Source organism: Pristiophorus japonicus, chromosome 18 (assembly GCF_044704955.1).
Source record: "Pristiophorus japonicus isolate sPriJap1 chromosome 18, sPriJap1.hap1, whole genome shotgun sequence".
In the NCBI taxonomy this organism is placed as follows: domain Eukaryota; kingdom Metazoa; phylum Chordata; class Chondrichthyes; family Pristiophoridae; genus Pristiophorus; species Pristiophorus japonicus.
The window spans coordinates 86,478,586-86,500,477 of record NC_091994.1 but is presented as its reverse complement, the minus strand read 5'-3'; the positions used below and the strand labels follow the sequence as shown (position 1 = coordinate 86,500,477).

The 21,892-nt window shown below is 47.5% G+C and overlaps 1 protein-coding gene across 2 annotated transcripts in view; it reads right to left on the bottom strand.

Annotated features, from left to right (window-relative positions):
* Positions 1-1,482: 1,482 nt before the first annotated feature.
* LOC139229268 (transmembrane protein 51-like) overlaps positions 1,483-21,892 on the bottom strand; it is a 48,658-nt gene continuing 28,248 nt past the window's right edge. The window contains exons 1-3 of one of the 2 annotated variants that reach the window (XM_070860928.1): positions 17,006-17,148; positions 11,146-11,627; positions 1,483-5,655 (exon numbers count right to left, since the gene is read on the bottom strand). In XM_070860928.1, the coding sequence (XP_070717029.1) occupies positions 5,241-5,655; positions 11,146-11,465 (735 nt within the window). In that variant the 5' untranslated portion in view covers positions 11,466-11,627; positions 17,006-17,148 and the 3' untranslated portion in view covers positions 1,483-5,240. Of the gene's footprint in view, positions 5,656-11,145; positions 11,628-17,005; positions 17,149-21,892 lie in introns of those variants that run through there. The other variant, XM_070860927.1, reaches the window with a different exon arrangement.

Sequence of the window (21,892 nt, the reverse complement as noted above, 5' to 3'; positions counted from 1 at the left end):
AGCCAACAGTCACCGTCTGGTTTCACAAATCAATTGTGGGCAAGCCCAGAGAGAGCTGCTACCACCTGTGGAACCAGACCCTAGCTGGAATCGGCACCTTCATGAGGGGAGAAAATTGGAGGGGAAATTTATTCCAAAAATCTGTTAAAGCAGAGTTTGTAGCAGATTAACATAAAGCCCTCAAAAGTTACAGAAAGGTCCCCCCCAACCCCCAATTTAGGATTGCAATTGCAGATGGGCAATGTGCAGATTAACCTGTTAATGACATGGGATATGACAACCAAGTACACTTACTATAAAACTAAGCACTAGAATTCTGTAAAACAAAAATATACTACACTAAAAGGTTTGACAATTGTAAAGAGAAAAGACAGGCTAACATTTTGGATATTGGGTTCTGATACACCTTAAAAGTTTAACTCGTCTTTCCATGTTGATGGACCTCCTGTGCATTTCCAGCTTTTAAAGCATTACAATTACTTGAGCACATAAATCTAGACTGACACTACAGTGCAGCACTGAGGCCCCTTCTGCTCCCAGGTGGACGTAAAAGATCCCAAGGCCCTATTTTGAAGAGGGGCAGAGGAGTTATCCTGGTGTCCTGGCCAATATTTATCTCTCAACCATCATCACTAAAAAAACATTATCTGGTCATAATCACATTGCTGGGGAGCTGTGTGCAAATTGGCTGCCGCGTTTCCTACATTACAACAGTGACTACACTTCCAAAGAAAGTACCCGATTGGCTGTAAAATACTTTGGTGATTGTGAAAGATGCTGTATAAATGCATGTCTTTTTTTAAGGGGAAGATAGTGGCAATTCCTTGCAGTACCCAGTTTTCACCATTAGATGTCAGTGTCCCAGCAGTCAGAGCCAAGTCTCGGCTTCAGAGTATTAAAAGGATGTGTTTATTTGTACTAACTGAAAGGCAGCCGTTTCCTGGATTGGCTCTCCATTATCACATGATCTGTTGCTAATTGGCCCCCTTGGAAGATAAGCCACACCGGTGAGACACGTCTGCGCAGAAGGGAGACTTAGTTACTCCGTTAAAGGATTAAGGAAATGACACCCCCCGGAGGACACTCATCTATTGCCTCTGGAACCACGCTTCAAATCCAGGCCAGACAGCCGGAATGAAAGTTGTTGTTTGCGAGCTGTAATGATCCGACATGAGGGTTTGGAGCTGACTCAATACGAGCATGCACTCAGTACAAAACTATTTTTTTTAAACTTCCAAATGATGCACAATAGTGAAATATTGTACCTTACACAATAACCTGAACACCATTTCTCCCAGAGACAGACTCCTGACCGTACAATCATAGTCTTTGCAAAATATTTAAACTTCAGCAATAAATGCCAAGCCCCACCCCATCCAAAAACACAGACATTCCCAACGAACCGATAGAGAGCAGCACCGAGGCACTGTACAATGGGCAAGTCCACGTGAAAGTTTGGAATCACAGAACGCTTACACACCAGAGTTTTCCATCCATTTTTATTAATGAATAAATAATGAGAACTAAAAGAAACTGAACATTTCTCCCATCTCCTGTCATTTTAAAAAAAACACACATTCAACTCTCCCTGGCTCGGGAGCTCGGTACAAAACAAAAATCACTTCAAATTAAACCAGCATCAATGAACAAGCTCAAGTTGGCTTTACAATCCTATGCATACCGCCTGCAAGGGGTCGGATCAAATCAGATGGCAGAGTTGGAATTTCACAGGGATTACTGGTGGGGAAATAAGAGGTTTCCCATTTAGACTGGAGAAAAACTAATGCCACACTTAGCAGGATGGAGCACGCTTCTGAAAAAAGAAGGGAGATTTATGTTGCAGACATGTGTAACAACTCCAGGCTTGGGACTCCAAGGGGGACTGGGAGTGTTTCATTCGCCAAAGCAGACATTGGTGAGTTTTTGCTCAACTGGAAAAAGTGCAAACACAAATTGCTCCCATTTAGAGTTTATTCCATTCAGAGTGAAGGAGAATATTCTGAAGGGGGAGCGGGCGGGTGAGGAGAAATATTTTCAGTCCAGAACTTTACAACATTTCTTCCCCCCACCCCCCCCGCAAGCTGGTAGCAGCAGGAATCCTGTAGTGTTCCCGCAGTGGTAGAGGGCCAGCCACAAAGGAACTTGCACTGGAGACATTTACCAGCTAATTATACCTGGAGCAGGAACCTGTTGCCTTTCTAGTCTGGGATACCAAGAGGTCAGAGCCAGCCTGCCCCACAGGTCAAGTCATACTTCTGGTCAGAATACTTCAGCCCAAAACCTATCGTCCAACACTCCAGATTCCCATCTCACTTCCAACTCAGCCAATTCCTGAAATATGTCACCAGTGCTCAGACAGACATTAGACAGGCTATTAAACATGCAAATAAATACATTTGAAATCTTTCTACCACAGTCCAGTTAAGTCAATGATTCAGTACAAATAAGTGAATTAAAATAACATTTACAAATAAGGATTCTCGAAGGTTGCCAGTCGATTTAATCAGAGAATCAAAAGTCAAGGAACTTCCTACGATTGGATCAGAGTTCTAGATCACCAGTGGGTCTGAACGTGTTGCGACAGGAGTGAACAGGTTAAAATCTGGTTCGCTGGAACAGTAAAATGTAACCATGGGGTGTGAAATTTCACACCAATTATGGGTGGGGGGCCGGGGGGGGGGAAATCTAATACAATTTTGGAGTCTGTCCTTCCAAACTCGAACTGTATCCTGGAGACCATTCTGAGCAGACTAACATTAGGGTTCAGACAGAGATGAATGAAACTATCACACAAGTATTGGTATAGGCGGGATTTCCCTGAAGTGCATCATATTAATGTGTTGAGCTTAGTGGCTGCTCCGAGCCCTATAATTACATGTAGGCCGAGACTTGTTGTGCCTAATCCCATTGGTCCTGCTCTGCAGTGACGTGGATGTGGTTGGGTGGGTGCTTTGGAATTCAATAGAATGGGAATGACTACGGAGGGAGAGAAGACAGCTCACGCTTGTGAATTATTCTAAAATGGCAGTGCCGTTATACTCCAGTCATTCTTACGCCTCCTCAAAATGGGGCAGCAGAGACCAGAAATAAAAATATTCAGAAAAGAAAAGGACTGGAACTAAATACATTTGCCTGGTGCCTTTCCCCATACATGGGAACTGAGCCACTGACTCTCAGCAAATAATGTGTGCTGGGAGAGGCAGGTAGAAAACGGACATTTAAAAAAAAAATCAAGAGGGCGCAGTCAACATGCAACATTCCTGTTAGCACAGTGCACGCAACCAATAGATTTTCATTATGCCCCATTTTCATCTTTATAGCATCATGTGGAACATTTAATAAAAGAGAGCAACAGCTGATTTTAACATTCGGCAGTGGTGGAGAATGGGCGGTATCGCATGGGCCAACGTTCCCTCGAAGCTGCGTGTGCGCGCAGCCGTGCAGTAATCCTCACGGTCCCACGCAGGCCGTTCAGCAGCTTTTACATTGGAATGCTGCCCATGCGCAGAGATTTAAAGGGACCGCGCACAACATAGTGCAGCTGATAGGGAACAGCGCGCACCCGCCCCATTTTCCGCTCCACTGGCAGTGGTTGGGAAAAAGGGGTGGGGTGCACAGCAGGGTGGGGAATCCGCTATCGCCCGTTTTCCACCAGCGCCCAATGTCAATTCTCCGTTAGTCCCTTAAACGCTCAGCACACGACACTGCAAGCAGGGTTTAGTGATGGTGCAGAAGAGCGACGTCCTCTTCGGAAAACATCCATTTTCCTCCATAATTAGTGACCTGCTCAACAAATCGCAGGCGTTGGAAAGTGAGACCTCGGATAATCTGGCTTTGGTCGTCGGCTGCTGATTGAAGCATGAAGGAGGAGACAAGACATTCTTCAGTCGCTCACTAAAAGACTCCGACCCCCCCCCCATCCACCCCTGGGGCATTCAATACTCCCAATGTTATAGTTCAGTGGTCCCGTTCAGTGTAGCTTTTGGCCCAGTTTTCTCCAAATTATTATGAAGGTGATGGAGTTCAGTGCTCGAGATCCATTTAGAATTGGTGCTTTAATGGTTTCGGATGAGGCCAGTGTGATGTGTGCGCGCGCCATCTCCCCACTGACAGTGGAATCGTGCAGCCATTTCTCAGGGGGGGGTGGTCAGCTGGCAGAATCCTGTAGCACTGATGTTGCACAGTGGGCAAGGGCAGCTGGTACATGGTTATTGCACCCCCATCACCCAAACCAGACATGCGCCAAGCATAAACACTCCTGGAGGATAGAAACGTGTTCCCATTAAAATGCTGCATGCCTGGAATGGTTTCCATTAAATACAGGCTTACGGGACAGAGATTGTTGCTGCCATCATTTAGGATTCTATTTGTTGATTATTTATTAAGAGCACCAATCCCTTTCTGAAACTGTTTTAACAAGTTACACATCTGACCAGCTTTGGACCAAACTCATTCCCTTACATGTAAATCGATCAACTCATTTCACAAAGAGGTAGAATTATCCAAGTAGAAAATCGCCCTTCTGACTGGATTCGGAGTGGATCGGAAACTGGTCTGGGAGGCGAATCACCCTTAAACCACTTGATTCAAGTGGAGTACCTTGGAAAGCAGCACAGCCAACGCGTGTCATCAGCACGATCCCTCTCCAGTCCTGTTCTCCTGAAGGCACTGACCCTTCCTGGGGTACTGGTTCTATAGCAGCTGGAGGCTTTCCTGACCTCAGCCAAGTGGCTGCTCTTCAAGTGCCGGCAGGTTGTTGTAATGCAAGAGCAAGGGGTGGGGTCTGTACAGGCCAACGCTCAGCAAACCTGCACCGCTGGACAAGTGCCGATGGTTGCCCTCGGAGACAAACTGGCGACAAACCGCCTCCCACCAAGCTCCACTAATGGCAGGGCTGCTGTCCATGAGGGCAGTGAACAGGGAAGAAATGAACTGGGGGTTTAGGATAGAAGGGAACGGTGTAATTCATCCATCCGTTTGGCCCATTCATTCCAGACTCTTGGGATCGGCATCAAACTGGCGGAGTGTGCGAGCAAGGTAGGTCCATGGAGAGAAATGGGAGGACAAATGTGTAGGAACCTCGAACTGCAGAAGTAATTCCCAGAGCTGCAGCACCCAGTACACACAGAGAAAGCATTCGCATTTGCTAAACACACACCCAGATCGGGTCCATCAGATTCTCGGGCAACATGGCCGACATCCAGAGTCACCCGAATGGCTGCTGTGACACCGGGGGCAGCTCAGGACGGCTTTAGGTTCGCAAAACTTTTCTCCCCCTCGTCCTCGTACTGTGGGGGAGGGGTGAGCGGCTCCAAGGTGACGACGGCAGTGTTCGCGTTGCTCAGGTGGATTCGAAAATTCTTCAGGTGGGATCGGTCCGACAGAATCCGGCGGATCCTTTTCGAGCTGAATCGCCGGCCGGGGCGAGAGGGCGGCGGCTGCCCCTCACTCCTCGGCTGCGCGCTGCTCTCCGCACTCGCAGCCACGGCCGAGGGCGGTGCCAGGTCCACCTCGACCAGCGACTCGTAGGACGGAAGCGAGACCATGATTTGCTCCCCCTGACCGTCTCCAGGCCCGTCCGCCTGCTGGATGGCATCGCCCTGCATGACCTCATCGTAGCTGGGCACGGCCAAATGGCTGTTGTCCTCGGCGCCTCTGGGAAAAAAAAAAGAAAGAGGGAGAAATAAATCACGTGACGGGTTATCGGGAACGGGCCTATTCACTCTACAGCAGGTGGCCACAAGGCACATGAGCCCAGGAAACTCGCTTAGGCTTCTTATTTGCTGGTTTGTCCTGGAGGATTTGGAAAGGGCCGCTGTCACATATTGTTGGATAAATCCTAAACCCCCAAGATCTGTTAGTACCTGTAGCCGCAATTAGTATCACGCTAGGATTGAGAGCATGAATGAATGAGAGCAAAGAGAAAGAGTGAGCAAAGAGAGAATGAGAAAGAAAAAAAGTGTGCGCGGGAGAGAGAAAGAAAACAAAATGGAGGCTTCATGAAATAGGTCACTCCGTTTGAGTAACTCATTTTACGCTGGAGCCTGGACGTGAAAAAGTTTTTAAAAAGGGTAAAATCAAGGGTTCCAGTCAGCAAGCGGAGAGTCAGGTTACAAATGTGGAGTATTGAACCGTGGCAGCAACGATGCCTACCAATACCTGAGTCTGGGGTCAATTTCAAAAAGTAGTCAGTGTTTGTTGGCGAGGAGGCACATTGAGAGAGTCAAATCTGGTGAAACATTTAATTAAGGGCCGATAAAATCAGTCGAAGAGGAGTGTAACAGCTTCCCTCAATGATTCAGTGGGCGGTTACCTGATGTGCAACTGAGTCACAGACCAAGGAATTCCATCCTTCCTCTCGGCCCAGTTATATCCAGTTTACTCTGTCATCATCATAGGCAGTCGCCAGAGACGAGGATGACTTGCTTCCACGTCAAAAAGGGATGAGTTCACAGGTGATAGTTCATAGGTCAATGAATGACCTATTATTCTAGGTCCCGAACTACATTCTGAAGGGTGGAAGATGCCTGTGCTTGGATTTTTTTTAAAAAAAACGTGCGGTGACCATTGCACACCAGTCACCACATGAGCGTGACAGAGCTAGGTCTTGGTCCAGTAACAAGGGTTAACCAAGACGACTGGAGACCAGCTCTGCTGCACGGACCTAGTGTGCATACATATTGCAGTGCGGGCTGGCCCGTGCTGTCCCTGGGCCCTGAACTCTCGCCTCTCCTGGGTCCCTCTACAAACTCTTGCCGCTCCTTTGCCCCGGCCTCACCGCTCCTGCTGTACCTGCCCGCACTCCAATCAGCGACCTGGATTCGGGAGACGTCAAATCCAGCCGCCCTCTTCGCAGCCGTCGCCCTCCTCCTGCTCCCTGCTGCAGCACATTGCTCCCTCAAATGGCCCCGGCCCGCTGATGGCCTTGCAGGCCGGGACTGCGCCGATTTCCGGGCCGGGCCGCCGCACGTTGCTCTAATCTAGTAGAGTTACTGAAGGTTGCAGTCCGTAATCAGAGCTAACCTGGCGTATTGCAGAACAAAGACTCAAGCTTCCTATCATATGTAAACCCTTTCCCCAGTTATTGGTCAAAGTGCAGCTACAACTGACGCACTGATTTATTGCATCAGGTCTCGTTCACACAGGCACTCCCATTTGCTACACGACTATACATCACCACCCCGCCAAGTAACACAGCAAGGGCCATGGGCGGCTATGAACAACAGGGGCACCAGCCAGCAACACAACGAGCTGGAAGAATCGGTGTGCAAACGTGTCATTATTTATGGTGGCTAAAAATCAACCTTCCCACGTATTACGGTCATCAGAGTATCTTTATCCTGACTGGTTCCCCTATTCCTTCTTCTGCAGGTGCCGACTCAATTCTTCAACCAATAAGGGAATTAAGGGTAACGGGGAGCGGGCGGGCAAGTGGAGCTGAGTCCATGGCCAGATCAGCCATGATCTTGTTGAATGGCGGAGCAGCCTCGAGGGGCTAGATGGCCTACTCCTGTTCCATGTTCTTATGTTATGTTCAGACAACAGTCGCCTAAAAAGGTACATTCTTCATACACGAGCTTAGATAACGATCGTGAGGTACCTTTTCTACCACGGGAAACATCAAGGTTAAAGCAAATTCCGACTTCACCCAGCCTCTCCACACATGCACCTTCCTGCAGGAGTCACTGGATGGCAATCAAGAGCTGGACCCAACCTGCTCAACCTTTCCTTCATCGGACAACCGCTGAGATGAAGGGGTTGACTTATGAAGTAAGATTGAGCAGGTTGGGCCTATACTCCTTGGAGTTTGGAAGAATGAGAGGAGATCTTATTGAAACTTATAAGATTCTGAGGGGGCGTGACAGGGTAGATGCAGAGAGGAAGTTTTCCCTCGTGGGGGAATCTAGAACTAGGGGGCATGGTTTCAGAATAAAGGGCCGCCCATTTAAAATGGAAACAAGGAGGAATTTCTTCTCGGAGGGTCGTGAATCTTTGGAATTCTCTACCAGAAAGCTGTGGAGGTTGGGTCATTGAATGTATTTAAAGGTGGAGATGGACAAAGGTTTGAATGATGAGAGTGAAGGGTTATAGGGAGCAGGCAGGGAAGTGGAGCTGTGCCCAAGATCAGATCAGCCATGGTCTTATTGAATGGCGGAGCAGGCTCGAGGGGCCAAATGGCCTACGCCTCTTCTTATTTCTTATGTTCCCCAGAGTGTGGAAATCTTTGGGACCACCCACACAGGCACCCTGGCTGAGGTCAGATAACCAGAGTGCAGATTAGGGGTTGACCCAGGGATCGGCTGCTCTGTGGGTACTTTAACATGTAGTCCGACCACACAGCCGGTGAACATGGATTCAAAGTCTCCCAACCGAAACGTCTCACAGGAAGTGAGTCAGTGCCATATCATGCGCAGACGTGCCGAGGGATACAATGGACTCCTGTCTGGAGTTACCACTTGTGTACCAATTTTCACCCCTCCTTGCTCAGGTGTGGGGGAAGGAAATAAAGAGGGTAGAAATAGCATAGCCAAGCCTGATATTTTCCATCTCTATTCTACATGTGTAATGTCAGCAAGTAACTGCATATTGACGACTACTCCTGTGAAGTGCCATGGGACGTTTTACTACATTAAAGGCGCTATATAAATACAAGTTGTTGCTGAAGCGCCGTGGGACATTTACCTACATTAAAAGGCACTATATAAATGTAGGTGGTGGCTGTTGTAATGACCAGCAGGAACCCCGCTTGTCTTTCTGCCTTCCTCAGCCCAGGGGAACCGAACCTCTACACAGAAGAATCATCAAAGTTGGGCCCTTCCTGCTGTGTATGAAGAAGCTTGACAGGCAGCGGAAAGATGAAAATCGACACTTTTCCCCCAAAAGTGGTTCAACACTGGTTCACGCACCAGAAGTGGCATCAGGATTTGGGAAACAAAATGGTTGTTGGCATTACTAGAATTAGAGGGGAGTTGAGGAGAATTTTTTTTTTCCACCCGGAGGGTGGTGGGGGTCTGGAACTCATAGAAACATAGAAACATAGAAAATAGGTGCAGGAGCAGGCCATTCAGCCCTTCTAGCCTGCACCGCCATTCAATGAGTTCATGGCTGAACATGAAACTTCAGTACCCCCTTCCTGCTTTCTCGCCATAACCCTTGATCCCCCGAGTAGTAAGGACTTCATCTAACTCCCTTTTGAATATATTTAGTGAATTGGCCTCAACTACTTTCTGTGGTAGAGAATTCCACAGGTTCACCACTCTCTGGGTGAAGAAGTTTCTCCTCATCTCGGTCCTAAATGGCTTACCCCTTATCCTCAGACTGTGACCCCTGGTTCTGGACTTCCCCAACATTGGGAACATTCTTTCTGCATCTAACCTGTCTAAACCCGTCAGAATTTTAAACGTTTCTATGAGGTCCCCTCTCATTCTTCTGAACTCCAGTGAATACAAGCCCAATTGATCCAATCTTTCTTGATAGGTCAGTCCCGCCATCCCGGGAATCAGTCTGGTGAACCTTCGCTGCACTCCCTCAATAGCAAGAATGTCCTTCCTCAAGTTAGGAGACCAAAACTGTACACAATACTCCAGGTGTGGCCTCACCAAGGCCCTGTACAACTGTAGCAACACCTCCCTGCCCCTGTATACAAATCCCCTCGCTATGAAGGCCAACATGCCATTTGCTTTCTTAACCGCCTGCTGTACCTGCATGCCAACCTTCAATGACTGATGTACCATGACACCCAGGTCTCGTTGCACCTTCCCTTTTCCTAATCTGTCACCATTCAGATAATAGTCTGTCTCTCTGTTTTTACCACCAAAGTGGATAACCTCACATTTATCCACATTATACTTCATCTGCCATGCATTTGCCCACTCACCTAACCTATCCAAGTCACTCTGCAGCCTAATAGCATCCTCCTCGCAGCTCACACTGCCACCCAACTTAGTATCATCCGCAAATTTGGAGATACTGCATTTAATCCCCTCGTCTAAATCATTAATGTACAATGTAAACAGCTGGGGCCCCAGCACAGAACCTTGCGGCACTCCACTAGTCACTGCCTGCCATTCTGAAAAGTACCCGTTTACTCCTACTCTTTGCTTCCTGTCTGACAACCAGTTCTCAATCCACGTCAGCACACTACCCCCAATCCCATGTGCTTTAACTTTGCACATTAATCTCTTGTGTGGGACCTTGTCGAAAGCCTTCTGAAAGTCCAAATATACCACATCAACTGGTTCTCCTTTGTCCACTTTACTGGAAACATCCTCAAAAAATTCCAGAAGATTTGTCAAGCATGATTTCCCTTTCACAAATCCATGCTGACTTGGACCTATCATGTCACCATTTTCCAGATGCACTGCTATGACATCCTTAATAATTGATTCCATCATTTTACCCACTACTGAGGTCAGGCTGACCGGTCTATAATTCCCTGTTTTCTCTCTCCCTCCTTTTTTAAAAAAAAAAACTCACGGCCTGAAAGGGTGATAGAGGCAGAAACCCTCATCACATTTAAAAGGTACTTGGATGTGCACTTGAAGTGCCATCATCTACAGGGCTACGGACCAAGAGCTGGAAAGTGTCATTAGGCCGAATAGCTCTTTGTCGGCTGGGACAGACACGATGGGCCAAACAGCCTCCTTTCTACGATTCCATGATTCACTAGACGTTTTTGACACCGAGCCGCACAAGTAGAAATTAGGGCAAAGGAGGGTCAAAGGAGGTGTGTTTTAAGGAGCATCTTGAAGGAGGAAAGAGGCGCCAAGAGGCGGAGGGGTTTAGGCAGGGAGTTCCAGAGCTTGGGGCCTAGGCAACAGAAGGCACGGCCGCCAATGGTGGAGCGATTATAAGTAGGGATGTTCAGGAGGGCAGAATTCGAGGAGCGCAGACATCTCGGGGGGGGGGGGGGTGGTGTTGGAGGAGATTACAGAGATAGGGAGGGGCGAGGCCATGGTGGCATTTGAAAATAAGGATGAGAATAGCCTGTTGGGTAACGGTACCAGGAGTGGATGTAGAACGAGACTCCAACAAGAGTCAGGACCTCCAGGAGAGGAGGGAGGAGCAGACGAACAGGGGGAAGATGGACAGGACATTTTAGGTAGGTAAAAGAAGAAGAAAAAAAAAAAAAGCTACACGACTGACCGGTCCGGTAACATGGTCGCCTCGCAGGGTACGGTGACCGGTTCCTCCTGCGTCCTTCGCCGCTTCTTCTCACGGAAGCTCAGACAGATGGACAGCAGCAGCAGGGTGACCCCTCCCGCACACAGGATGTAGGACACCTGGGACACTTTGTTCTTCGACTCTTCGGCCGCCGGCGAGCTGCTGTTCCCGCCGCCGGTCATGTTGTCCTTGCCAAGGCCCGGCACAATGCTCCACACCATCATGATGATCCCCAGGCCGAGCATGCCAGCCCCCAGGGCAGGGAGAGCATACTGGGAGCTGCCCGAGTTTTCAGAGGCCATGGACACTCATGCACAGGAAGACCGCGGACTCCAAAGGCGAGGGCGCAACTTTCCAGGGTCACACTTCCTCCATTCCAAGCAGCAAACAAATGGAAAAAGGAAAACCACTTCGCTGCAAACGAGATACCTCTGCAGATTTACGGCAATCCTCACAATCGGAACCTGCAAAAGAAAGACACTTGCATTAGAAAGAAAGACATTGCAATGATAATAGCGCCCTTCATCACATCGGGACATCCCAAGAGCTGCACAGCCAATGAATGACTTCCCAAAGCTTAATCTCTACGGCGCGACAACTGCAAGAGAAATGCAGGGAACACCACCAACCCTTGGACATGGCCTGCTTTGACCGTACAAAGGGCTGCCCTCATTATGTAGGTAAACACGGCATTCCATTTTCACACAGCACAATCCCACAATCAGCAAACAAAAATGAAGAACCACTTAATTGGTTTCTGGTGGCCTCATGCGAGAGTGGAATGCTGGCCAGGACATGGGAGAACCATAGAAATTTAGAGCACAGAAGGAGGCCTTTACATGGCCGCGCCGGCTGACAAAGAGCTATCCAACCGAATCCCACTTGGTCCATAGCCCTGTAGGTTCAAGTTACAGAACTCCCCACTTTTCTTTGAATAGCGTCATGGAATCTTTTAACAGGTAGATCACAGAATCATAGATAAATTACAACAGTGAAGGAGGCCATTCGACCCAACATGTCCATGCCGGTTGAAAAAGAGCTACCCAACCTAATCCCACCTTCCAGCACTAGGTCCGTAGTCCTGCAGGTTACAGCACTTCAGGTGCACATTCAAGTACTTTTTAAATGTGATGAGGGTTTCTGCCTCTATCACTCTTTCAGGCAGTGAGTTCCAGACCCCCACAACCCTCTGAGGGACAAAAATTTTCCTCCTCTCTCCTCTAATCTTCTTTCAACTACTTTAAATCTATGTCCCCTGGTTACTGATGGTGGTTTCAGGTTAATGTCTCACGCAAAGCCTAGCGCCTATGGCAGTGCAGCAGATTACGTGCTCACGGTGGAGTAGGGCTTGAACCCACAAACTTCTGGCTCAGACCAACTGAGCCAAGCTGACAAAGACAAATACTGAAAACTTGGGTTGTAAACTTACCGAAAAGAAAGGACTGGCCTTATCTAATCCTGGGAGTTGTTATCTTAATTGAGCAGTGCCAATTCAAGAGGTATTTTAAATCGGCCCAACAATCTTTCAATTTATTTTTCATTTGATCCATGAGTACTTTGATACCATGGTTTTGATGGGGTGTTAAATTGAGATCATCTGTAGCTTAATGGGATAAACATGAAAATACAAATGATGCACAGTATGCCACACAGAGGTCAAGTCCTTTATATTTAGTGCACTAGAGAGATTGCGTACATAAAACAAAGTTTTATCTTTGTGTCCCCGTCACATCATATTTCATGCTCTTCAGATCTCTTTTCAACTCCTTCAGTACCATTCCACAGCCGAGCGAACAACTTGCATTTATATAGCACCTACAACATAATAAAATGTTCACAGAGGCGTTATCAGACAACATTGGCACCAAGCCAAAGAGCAAGCTATTAGGACTGGTAACCACAAAAGCTTGGTAAAAGAGGTCGGAGGTTGTTAAAAGAGGAGAGAGGTAGAGGCAGAGAGGGTTATGGAGGGAATGCAGAGCTGAAGAACTGTATGGAAACAGGCCAGCCAGTCTACTAATTATTTCTCCAAAATGAGGGATTCTGTCAAATCTCATTCTCCTACTCACTCCCTGTACCCTTTTTACAGGCAACTATTTAGTTCCCTTTTAAAAGAATTTGCAGACTCGGCTTCAACAAATGGTTTGTGGTACAGAATTCTTCACTCCAACCAGCCGCAAAGAATTACTTTCAAATTTTCCTTTAATCTTTCCTTTGTGCCCACTTGTTATGGTCTCGCTAACCAGTGGAGACAATCCATCGGATTTTACATTCCTTTAGCACACTTGAAGACGCTCCGCCAGGTCACTCCTTCACCCTCCGCTCTCAGTTCTATTGAAAACAACTAGAACTTCAAGTCTCTCTTCATAGCTGTAATCCCACATCCTTGGAGATCCATGTCTAGGTCACTGTTGAATCAATCGCTAAGGGATGTGGATTCGTTTTTTATTTTATGGAGGGTGGTGTAATCATGATGGGCACATGTTCAGTCTGTTATAAACAGTTTGAACAACTTATCCTCAAAACAGTTAACATGGAAACTTCAACTTGATCCACAGGATCACCTGCTGTTAATAGTCCAGCTGATTCCAGCATGCGGGTTTAAGTTTCTATGTTTAATGACGTCTATGATAGAGAGTGCGGTGCATTACATAAGAACATAAGAAATAGGAGCAGGAGTAAGCCATTTGGCTCCTCGAGTCTGCTCATTCATTCAAGAAGATCATGGCTGATCTAATCTTGGCCTCAACTTCACTTCCCTGCCCGCTCTCCATAACACTTAATCCCCTTATTGTTCAAAGATTTGTCTAACTCTACCTTAAATATATTCAATGACTCAGCCTCCACAGCTCTCTGGGGTGGAGAATTCCAAAGATTCACGACCCTCAGAAAAAATTCCTCTTTATTTCCGTTTTATATGGGCAACCTCTTATTCTGAAATCATGTCCCCTAGTTCTAGACTATCACCCCTCATCGCCCTCAAATTCTCCGTAGCATTTGGTGTAGTTGATCATACCATCCTCCTTCATCGCCTCTCCTCCACGGGTTTGCCCCCGAATGGTTCCATTTCTATCTCAATGAAGCCAGTGAATTTCCCACCGTAACCTCTCCGATTGCCCCTACACCATCACCTCCCAGGATCTGCTCAATCTCCTCCCTCTCTTCATCTGCATGCTGCCCCTTCAGCAACATTATTCGTAATGATGGGGTTCACCATGTACCTGATATGACATCTAATTCCACCTTTCAATCGCACAACGATCAAGTCATGCAGGAGTCACAATTTCCTCCGACTGAGCAGAAATGGCTGAAAACCCAAGGCTTTTGCATTTGCTATAACTCTGCTCCTTTGCCAAGGACTGAGTCCAGGGTTATGGGGAGCGAGGAGGGAAGTGGAGTTGAGGCGAAGATCAGATCAGCCATGATCTCTCAATGTCGGAGCAGGCACGAGGGGCCAAATGGCCTACTCCTGTTCTTATTTCTGATGTTATCATAGAAATTTACAGCACGGAAGGTGGCGATTTCGGCCCATCCTGTTCGATGTCCCATCAAGCTCAACTAGGCTATGTGAAAACTTGCCATCTAGTGCAACCCAGTGTGGAATTCAAACTCTACACCTTATCCATCAAGACCACTTATTTCCACCTCCGTCACTGAAACCCTTATTCAGGCTTTTATCACCTCTTCAACCTCATTTTTTCCCCAATGTTCTCCCATCCTCTACAAATGAATTCATCCAGAACTCCGCACCGTGTCCTGACCTGAATCAAGTCTCACTCTCCCGTTGGAGATGGATAGATTGGCCCCTTGAGCCTGCTCCGCCATTCAATATCATGGCTGGTCTGACCTTGGCCTCAACTCTGCTTCCCTGCCCACTCCCCATAACTCTCACCTCCCATGTAGTTCAAAAATTTGTCTATCTCTAAATATAAAATCTTCATCCTCATCTTCAAATCCCTCCAGTGCCTTACTTTACCCCATCTCTGCAATCTCCTCCAGCTTTACATTTCCACCCCCCCCCAGTCTCTCTGCTCCACCCCACCCCCGGCCAGGCCGTCTCGCTGCTCCACCTTTGGTTGTTGCTCTTTCAGCCACCTTAGCGAATTCTCTGGAACACCCTCATTACACCCCTCCACCTTTTCACTTAACCACCCACCTCCACAACCGTAAAAACCCACAACTTCTTTGACCAAGCCTTGATCTCTGTATCTCGACATTTCCTTACCTAGTTTTAGATATTTCCTCTATCCAGCCCGTTCCCATAAAGCACCTGAAGACAATTTTCCATGTTAATAGGTGCTTTTTAAATACAAGTTATGTTGACGGTGATGCTGATCGAGCTGTTGTGTGGCTGACTGGGTTCAGGATCAGCTGGAGCTCAGTGGAAGGATCATCCTGGTGCTCTACAGCTGATCCCAAATCCTGATTTAGATCCCGTTCGGCTGATCTGGCACTAATCCCAGATGCTTATAACAGACGCTGATTAAGGTGGCATTAGTGTCCATTGCAAGCATTAGATTTACAAATGAATAAATGTGGTTTTGGACTTGGGGGTATAGTCTCAGGATAAGGGGTCGGTTATTTAAGAGTGAGATGAGGACGAATTGCTTCACTCAGAGTTCCGAATCTTTGGAATTCTCGAACCCAAACGGCTGTGGATGCTCAGTCGTTTAGTATTTTCAAGGCAGAGATCGATAGATTTTTGGACTCTAGGGGAATTAAGGTCGAAGATCAGCCATAGGGCCTACTCCTGATGTTCTTATTCAGAGTTTGCCCATGGAAATTGGTTGTCCACGTCATCCATATTCAACATAACCAGACTGGGCCCGACACTCCCTTGCTGGGTGGTGGGGGATATTTCTCCCGTGTCATCAGTCTGAAATCAGAAGTTTGCAATGCAGGGGGAGGCCTGATGCAAAGACAAAGTTGAAGAATTCAATGTTTCATTAAAAAGGATGTTTTACTGTCAATATCCCTTCAAAACCACTAATGGTAGATGATTGCAATCACTATGGGTGCCCGCTCCATCAGTGTTTTTTTTTTGTAAATCTATTTTTTTATTTATATGACAAGTACTGACATCATCAGGAGAGCAGGCTGGGAGGGACTATGGAACCAGAGTAACAGGGCATGTACAGGTCAAAATGAGAAAATAACATGAGAATGAAACACCAAAGCCTCCTTTGCATCACAGGGCTGCCTCCAACAGCAAGACTTGAGGGGACCCTGTTGTGGAAACGACCAGGCACTTGTACCTGCAGAAACAGTGAAACCCTCGTTTTGGGGGAGGGGGCGGTCATTCCCCATCTCCAAACTAGAGTGCACTAGCAATGTTAAATTGTTCTTGTAGGCAGTAATTAGGTTGGGTGATTTGGGTCTGCCATTTGTCGGTCTGCAGGACAGATGAGCACTCGGTATGCTTTTTGCACTGGTTGCCGATATGGACTCCCCTCCTATCGACACCCCCCCCACACCCGGACCATCTTCCTCTTCCCCTAACCTGAACAACAGAACCCCCTCCCCCATCCAAGAATGAAAAGACTTGCATTTATATAGCACCTTTCACGATCACCAAACGTCCCAAAGTACTTCACAGCCAAATTAAGTACTTTTTGAAGTCTAGTCATTGTTGCAATGTAGGGGGAAAAAAAGGCGTTTGTTGGACTGGAACAGCTCAGTCGTTACAAAATTACATTTGCAATTTTCAACCAATTGTGAAGACCAGGGCTTTCCCCGTGGTGCCAAATGCAGACAGCAGAACAAAACAAGAGCGATCCAGCACCAAAAGAACAGTCACTGGAAGTGTTGCAATATCAAACAGGCAGATGTACCAACCACTGACCTTATCTCAGCTCTTTCACACTGTTAGCTTAATAATCTTTCCTAGCCCAGTAGGTCATTCTCTCACTCACAAAAAGGGCAATAGAATTCATCAGGATCCCATTTGAAATATTCGAAGGGGTCCAGAACAGCAAGATCACTTTCCACTCCTTTCCTGTGGATTGTATAATTGCTTTCCGCAGCACACTGATTTGATAGCTGATGCGGTTAGTGTCTCACACACACACACATTTATCTCTCTCTTCCTCATGATGGTCACTGCATTATTCCCCAGTAAAACGCTCTGCTTCCTCTCAACACAAAGGTGCGCTCAAAAAAGCAGCAATGCCTTCAGCACAAGAATAGCCACAATAGTACAAGACACCGAAAATAAAGCAGGCTGGGGACAGACATCACACCGGCAATCTGGTCAGGGTGCTCAACCTAGGAAGGATGTGGTCACCAGTTTAAGTCCTCGCCAACCTGCGTGTGAGTCAGCCTCACAACAACCCCGTCCATTTCGCAAGGTGAGTATGACGAGCAGCTTTGCAGTTTGTAACTAGTTTCATCATTGTAAACACAAGGCTGCTCATTGAGGACTGGAGTGTTAGTGGAGGGAACTAGACGATAACATTCGCCCGTCACCACTGTAACCTGCGACTGCTGGGATCAAACTCGGTCTGTCGGTTGTAAATGTCCCACAAAATACATTTGGGTGGTCTGATGAGATTGAGCCCAAGACACAAGTGAACCCACATCTGTACCAGTGCCCCATTTCTGTCTGCCCCAATGAGACAGTGAACGTCAGTGTTCTCGACCAGGCCAACATTGAAGCACTGATCACGCTCAACCAGCTCCGTTGGGCAGGCCACATTGTCCACATGCCCGACACGAGACTCCCAAAGCAAGCGCTCTACTCAGAACTCCTACATGGCAAGCGAGCCCCAGGTAGGCAGAGGAAACATTTTAAGGACACCCTCAAAGCCTCCTTGATAAAGTCCAACATCCCCACTGCCACCTGGGAGTACCTGGCCAAAGACCGATCAAACAACATCCGGGAGGGCGCTGAGCACCTCGAGTTTCGTCATCGAGAGCATGCAGAAACCAAGCGCAGGCAGCGGAAGGAGCGTGCGGCAAACCAGACTCCCCACCCACCCTTTCCTTCAACCACTGTCTGCCCCACCTGTGATAGAGACTGTAATTCCCGTATTGGACTGTACAGTCACCTGAGAACTCACTTTTAGAGTGGAAGCAAGTCTTCCTCGATTTTGAGAGACTGCCTATGATGATGATTACTTTGACAGCATCAGAAAGTTTTGTGCTGTGGGCCCATGACTCGGAGATTAGAGTCAAGGAACATGGATGAGACATTGTAGAGGTAGCTTTACTCTACACGCAACGGGTGCTGTACTTGGAGCATTCTGAAGGTGTTTTTACTTTGCATTACACAATACCCATGTAAAAGTTTTATATCTGGACTTACCTGGATCCTTTCTCCCCGCCCCCCCTCCCCTCCCCTCCCCCTCGACCTCCTGCCTTAGTGAGAACGTATAACCTTTCCATGCTATTCAGATATCTGCCCAATTCAGCAAGGTCTATATTCATCTCAGAAAGTGACCATCTAAACTGATGGAGTAACCACTTTACACACCAAGTTACTTTTACTTCAATTTTCCTTAGATCATAAACTACAAAGCCCAGTTGTGCCCTCACCCACCCACCATATTGTTTCAGAAGCAAATAAATCCACCCCAGAGCTCATGCTTTTCCTCACTCACCCTGCCCAAACCAAGTACAGATTGCATCCCCTTAATCTGGCTCGTGACACAGCTTCCGTCTCAAATGTCCTGCTTTCCAAGTACAAGCTTTCAATAATTCAACTGCTTTCCAAGTAACATGCAAGTTTGTTTACCGGTTTCATGGCTTCCTGCTGCCACACTCACTGATCACCAGCGCAAGTCAGTGGGGTTAGAGCAGCCAGGGAACCAGGGAGGGAGGGAGAGGATTATGGCGAGAAAGCTGTTTTGTGAGGGTTGATCTAAAACAGGCCTACTTGTTGAGCCAAACTGCCTTTCCTCAGGCTCTCAATGTTCACATTCAGCTGCATCTTTCAGCACAAGACACGGTAAGCCCACCTGGCTAAGGGCTGGAGAGTGCCACCATTTAAAAGGAGGAAGGCACTTCCAAGTTAGAACCACAGATATAGTGGTAGTGCTTGGGCGAGACAGACAGTCCTGTTCCAGGTAGTTATTAAATCACCAGCAATCCAAATTAACACTTACACAAATCTCCCCATCAGTCAGCATAAAAGCAGGGATTAAACAGCAAACACATCAGAAAAGACACCAGGGCTTTATAGACAACCTATTGAGATATATTCTCTACGACATCAAAAACACTCACTCAAGATGGCTCTACCTCTCCCCACACAGTCTCCTGCCCCCACAGTCTCTCTTTCTCCTCTCCTTCCCCAAAGTCTCTCTCTTGATTTCAAATCAAGGCCACTAATTGGAGCGTGGGCAGGTATAGCAGAGGAGCGGCGAGGTTGGGGCGAAGGAGTGGCGAGAGATTGTAGAGCGACGTGATCGGGGCCCACGCGAGACACGAGTTCAGGGCCCAGGAGAGGCGAGGGCCCAGGGGCAGCACGGGCCAGCCCACGCTGCAATATGTGCATGCACTAGGTCCATGCAGCAGAGCTGGTCTCCAGTAGTCTTGGTTAATCCTTGCCAGTGGATTAAGACCTAGCTCTGTCAAGCCCGCGTTGTGGTGGCTGGTGTGCAACGGTCAACACATGTTAAAAAAAATCCACGCACAGGTACCCTCCACCCTTCAGGACGTAGTTCGGGATCTGGAATATTAGATCCTTCATTGAAACACCTGTGAACTCATCCCTTTTTGGTGTGGAAGCAAGTCATCCTCGCTTCGAGGGACTGCCTAAGACGACGACGACGACGGGAACTTGTCAGGTGACTGTCACCTGATGCAAAGTCACCTGACGCTTTTATTGTATTTACAGCAGCAGTTGCATTATCATAGTAGTCCATTAGGTGGAGCTATATATTACACCTATAAGGAATGATGATTTGCACAGGTTTATACTGCTTACAAAAGAAAAAAAAAAATTGGTTTAGAAACTCTGCCGTCTGAAACTGCGCTCAGCAGCTCTCAGTCTCCTTCAAAAAGTTTGAGATCCTTCTCCTGATTTGGTTCCTCTTCCTCCGACCTGCAGGGCTTTCATGGCGCGAAAAAAGATTGAGCAAGTACAATGCTTGCCTTTAATCTTAAGCAAATTATTTTTGAAAAGAAGAGAACAGCTGAAGAGATGGCCTGATGCGAGGTGAATGAGCAGTCTGCACCTCCAGCAATTTTGCATGTCCGGGCAAATAATGCAGAACAATAGGGGGAAAAAAAAAAGAGCCGAAGGCCAATGACAACACGCATCGGAGGAACAGGCCCTGCTCCACAAATACACCCTCGCAGCAGTCAGAAAGTTGGTGTGGCAGCATTCGAAACTCAAGAACTCAAGACTTGTAAGACAGCCATACCCAGTGATTACAAGCCCTTTCTGTTTCTTTGCCTGAAGGAACGTTGTTGTGGGAATGATCTTGAAAGCAGTCTATAGAAGGCAAGAGAGAAACTGCAGACAGGCATCAGCCATCACAAACAGGCATCAATTCATCGCATGGGAGGCAGGGAGCAGGGATTCAAAGACTTTAACTGAGTGCTGGGGCCATTGAATCAAGATGCACAAGTCTCACTCAAATCAATAGCAACGACTGTTGTCTGCTTGTTGGATTTGCAGTAGCCGGTAACCGGGAAGGCCCATTTTTAAACTTCTCAGCAACTTGCCTTAGTGAATCCAGTAAATTTACTGTGTTGCTGCCGCTAGTAAGGCTGTGCATCAGGAGCCAGCAGCACTGACCTCATTAAAACTGACACCCCCACTAAATCAGATATAAAAGCCCCACTAAAGCTGTTATTTCCCTCCCCCCCACCCCCGCCAAATCTTATCCACAAAGTCAAAATACATAACTCACACTGGTTATTAGACAAAAGCTTTTTGCTGCTCGGTGGAAAAAAAAATGAACATTTATAAAAAAAGAGAATTACTTCAACAGTCTGTTCCGGTTTCACCACTGTTCAAATTACTTCCAGGTTGGGAAACAAGACTGTAGATGAAGGATTTAAGGTCATTGTCTCTGGCTGAACCAGACTATTCATAAGCTGAGCATCTTGCAGAGTTTCTAACTCCCTATCCTCGGTCACACAAAGACCGTCCACTTCTACCTTCAGAACAAATCCCATCTTCGCTCCTGCCACAGCCCATTCATCGCCGAAACCCTCATTTATGCCTTGGTCATCCAGAGCCTTGATTATTCCAATGCTCTCCTTGCCAGACTTCCATAAACCACAGTTCTTCCAAAACTCTGCTGCTCATATCCTACCCTGCACCAGGTACCACCCACCCATCACACTCCCCCCTCCCCCTCGCTGATCTGCAGCGTCCTCGGTCTCCCAATACCTCAAATCTCTCCATGACCCACAATCCCGAACCACTTCCAGTCCAACAGCACTCTGCCCCAAACTCTTTCTTCTCCAGCTTCTTGAACATTCCCCCTTCCCTTCACTAGTCTTAGGCAGTCCCTCGTATCGAGGATGACTTGCTTCCACACCAAAAAGGGATGAGTTCAGAGGTGTTTCAATGAAGAACCTAATATTCCAGGTCCCGAACTACATCCTGAAGAGTGGAAGATGCCTGTGCGTGGATTCTTTTAATGCATGGTGACCGTTGCACACCAGCCACCACACGAGTTTGACAGAGTGAGGTCTTGGTCCAGTGGCAGGGATTAACTAAGGCAACTGGAGACCTGCTCTGCTGCATGGACCTTCAGACCCTTCACTACACCGC